This window comes from Pogonomyrmex barbatus, unplaced genomic scaffold (genome assembly GCF_055798465.1).
Source record: "Pogonomyrmex barbatus isolate J1 unplaced genomic scaffold, ASM5579846v1 scaffold1, whole genome shotgun sequence".
NCBI classification, from domain to species: Eukaryota; Metazoa; Arthropoda; class Insecta; order Hymenoptera; family Formicidae; genus Pogonomyrmex; species Pogonomyrmex barbatus.
The window spans coordinates 9,197,258-9,201,386 of record NW_028297098.1 but is presented as its reverse complement, the minus strand read 5'-3'; the positions used below and the strand labels follow the sequence as shown (position 1 = coordinate 9,201,386).

At 47.2% G+C, this 4,129-nt stretch overlaps 1 protein-coding gene across 1 annotated transcript; it reads left to right on the top strand.

Annotated features, from left to right (window-relative positions):
• The first annotated feature begins 413 nt into the window (after window positions 1-413).
• Window positions 414-1,484, top strand: LOC148938042 (uncharacterized). Its single transcript, XM_089083491.1, has one exon. The coding sequence runs from the start codon at window positions 414-416 to the stop codon at window positions 1,482-1,484; it is 1,071 nt and encodes a 356-aa protein (XP_088939617.1).
• Window positions 1,485-4,129: the final 2,645 nt, after the last annotated feature.

Here is a 4,129-nt window from a genome sequence, read left to right as displayed (position 1 = left end):
ATACGTAAAAAGTACAGAGAGTTAAAAATCGATGAGATAGAAGAGGAGATCGCGCTGGAAAGGCGACTCAAGCCGATCGTTCAGCTGTTGAAACGAATCGCCGCGAGGAGAACACCGCGCGAGACGAGTCGACCGAGGGAATCGACCCGATCGCGTTCGTCGGCGCTAAGAGGAAACGCGAGACCGACGACGACGACGAGCCGCCGTCGAAACCGACGAAGAGACGCCTCTCGACGAGATCGCCCTTGATCGCGACGGTGAGTCCTGCGACTAGAAACGAATCGGAAGAATCGATCTCGAACGCGCAATGAGGACCGTTGGTCGCAAATGTATGGGCGCGCTTCTAAACGGGGACAGACAGAGCGAGATCGATCACGTTTACTTCGAGGGTGTACTTCGACTTGGACGACTCGATGCTTAGCGACAGGCGATTCGACGTGGCCGCCGACGACAGCGTGATCGTGGGCGACACGCGATATCCGGCTATCCCGGGCTTATACGAATTGATCTTCAAGAGACTTTCCGATGACGCCGTGTACATGGAGAACGACAAGCAAACGTACAAGGGTATACTGTTGACTACGAACGCCCATCGGCGTGGCCACAACGCGCTTATGCCCATTCTAGGTAACAAAGGTTTCAAGTACAAGCATATCATCGCGCCGCTATTGCTCGACAGAGATAAAAGTGGCGCTGGTACTGGTAAAACGAGAAAAAAAGGGATCGACTCTGTTCCATCCGCTATGCGGGTTAGAGACAAAGGAATCGAGTATGTTTATTGGAACGATCCCAACGAACTAGTCAATCGTCTTCGATTGCTCGATGCCTATCAACATCCGCGAAATCTACAAACGGACAAGGGCAAGGAGTTCTACAACGCCTCCGTAAAAGCGGTTACTGATAGGTACGATATACGCCACTACTCGACGTACTCGGTGATGAAGGCGACGGTTGTGGAGCGATTTAATCGCACGCTCAAGAACATGTGGAAATTCTTCACGCTTAACGGATTGTACAGATGGCTCGACGCTCTACCGCGTTTAATCCCGGAGTATAACAACTGCGCGCATCGAACGATCGGAATGCGACCGGCGGACGTAACTCCCGCCATTGTCAAGAGACTCCTCTCCACGGTATACAGTCATTTGAAGATCGCAGCCCCCGCAAGATTCAAGATGAACGATCCGGTACGCATCAGCAAGTTCAAAACGATTTTCGAGAAGGGATATACGCCTAACTGGACGACTGAGATTTTTCGAATCGCTAAGGTACAACGCACAAATCCCGTGACGTATCTGCTGAAAGACTATCGTAAAGAGCCAATAGCCGGAGGGTTTTACGAACATGAGTTACTGCGAGTTTCCAATCCCGATATCTATCTCGTAGAGAAAGTGCTACGTAGAAAGAACGATAGAGTTTTCGTCAAATGGTTAGGAATGGACAATACACATAACTCTTGGATTCATAAAACAGCTGTATTGTAATGAATAAAGAGTGTATTACTTGTTTTACATTGGTACAAATTTTTATACTACATTAGTATTTAATAACGGTATCTTATAATGGCCCCACGGTAATGTATGGTGGAATCGGGTATTAAGTATCGCTTGTCGTCGTGAGGACTCAAAGCTAGCTTTAGTTTAAGACAAGATGTAAACCTCGTGCAGCATTGTGCGTATGCACGCCTGACGTCTCGATTGTTGCGACGATTCGTTCAAACAACGCGCGAAATCCTCGAATGTTATCGTTTTCGCGACGGTACTCCTCTTGACACCCTTTATTCTCTTCGTATTCTCGCTCTTTCCTAAAACTCTCAGAACGTACATCTTCGCCCTGAGTCCTATGAACTCCATCATGATCGCTCCGTTGTTGTCGTTTTTCATCACACCTTCGAGAACCTTCTTATTAGCACGCGATATATCGTACACGTTGTCGCTGGTGTCGAATCTCGCGATATCTCACTTCATATTCTCGTAAACGTTTCGACATTCCAAAAAATATATCAAGCTATCGGTATCCGTATACATGATTTTGCACTTAGAGCGATAGAGCGGCATTATATAATCGTAATGATAAATCGTACAATCGTATCTTGGTATCTTGGATATCTCTAGAATGCACATACCGACGTAGATTGGTTTGTTAAACTGAACCTCGAGTTTGCGCAACTCAATAGCCATGAGATTCTCGTCGAAGACGCTCCTACTGTGAAAATTCGGTTTCACGATCAACGCCTTCGCGCCATCTTCCGTCCCAACGCGTCACGAGTCTCACGTCTATGTAATTACGCACGTTCTCCATTGTTTTGCCGAAAATCGCGTTGTTCATCAGTTTATACAGATCCCTCTCGAACTCGTTGTTCGCGCGAGTTCTCCGTTCCGTATTGAACTCGATGTACGCGCGCAGCCAAGGAGACTGCGCGAATCGCAACGCGCGATAAATCTTCGTCACGCGTAAACCATGTCGCACTGCTGAAGATTATAAGATTATAAGTATGCGATAATGCTTCACGTAACTTTGTCGTAGAGCGTGGCGAGTAGCTTCTCGTTTCGATTTTCCGGCGATCTCTCGCGCGTCGGACAGAACAGAAGATCCGCGTGGTCGTCGTGAAGATAACGCGAATACTCGAGATCAACTTCTAGAATATAACTGATATCGGAATCAGGTGACACGGACATAACGTCAAAACCCTCGACATTCTCGACCCACCGAAATTCCGCATATGGTAAAGGTTCGCACATGGCCCAGCCGTAGAGATTGTTCACATCGTAGTGCATGAGATACGACGACGGCTGAGACGAGTCATATGACGATTCATATTGGTTATTAGTTCGCGCGTATCTGTTCGAGCATTGGCTCAAACCGCCGCCTATACCGCGCTCTACGAACATCATCATATCGATATCGGTAAATAGATCGAATCATTCGTGTATTTCAACGTAGCGTCACACGTATATCCCGGTGAAATAATGCGCTGGATCCAAATCATAACTTTCCGTACAAGTATCTCGAAATTTTTCAAAAACATCCGCCAAGAGAAGCACATCCGTTTTCAAATATAGATCGCTGTATTGGCCGAGAGTTCTCACATGAAAACGCTCCCATATCCTTCGCGCGTGTTCGTAATCGCTAACGCTCACAGTTTCGCCAGTTAAAGAACTGTGAAAGACTTCGATCAGCGGTAACTCGGTCACTAACAGTTTATCAACGCTATCGATGTACTCGTACGGAAATACGTCCTTGCGCGTGAGCAACTCGAAATCTTCCGCGATGAGATTGGAAAATTCGAATCGCGAGATTCTCAATTTTTCCTGATCTAGATACGAAGCTACTTTTTCTAAACTAACTAGTATTGAGAAACTTAAACGAATCCACGAAACAGCTTAACACAAGTTTTCCATTTTCCGTACGCCGAATCGTTGACGATTTTCGAAAACGCGATGTAATTCTCCTTAGTCAACGGTAACAAATCGATTCTATCCTTGAAAACGTTCGCTATATCCTTGATAATGAAATGTGCATCGTAACCGGATAAATTGTGAAAAAAAACGGGAATAACGAACGCGTTCTGATAATTTAAATTGCAGCTCGCGTGCGCAGGTCCTCTGTATCGTTCGGTAAGATGACAGTGATCGCGCACGCGAATATCGTACGACCCAAAGCTCCTTCCGCATACGTGACAATTTGTCGCCTTTTGAAAAGCGTTCCGCTCATTCGGCGTGAGCTTCGACATCGGTACGCTCGCGCACAGAACCTTCTTCACGCGACACGCGAGAGCGCGCAGCTCCTCGACGAACCGAGACGCAGTCGTCGCCTCGGCGAGATCTACCAGGTGTATGCTGTCACGTCTGTCGCGTCAGAATAATTAATAATTTCATTTCCTATTGTAAGGATATTATCCTTTTCAATTTTACAATGATAAATCTTTATAACACGAAGCAAAGAACAGACGTGATACGTCCCTAGGTTACCGCGAGCCCCACCCTGGCCATCCTCTAGCTTCCCACGCGAGCGCCGCACTCCCACCATAGCGTCGCCGCAGTTTCGAGCCGCCGAATCGAAGCACTTCAGTGCACGGCCGACTGTAAGCAGTTCATCTCGCGAATCCGACTGGAGAGGACCTCCAGTC

Excerpts from the sequence above, each read along its gene's own strand:
- LOC148938042 (XM_089083491.1), top strand. The coding sequence starts at position 414 with ATGCTTAGCGACAGGCGATTCGACGTGGCCGCCGACGACAGCGTGATC.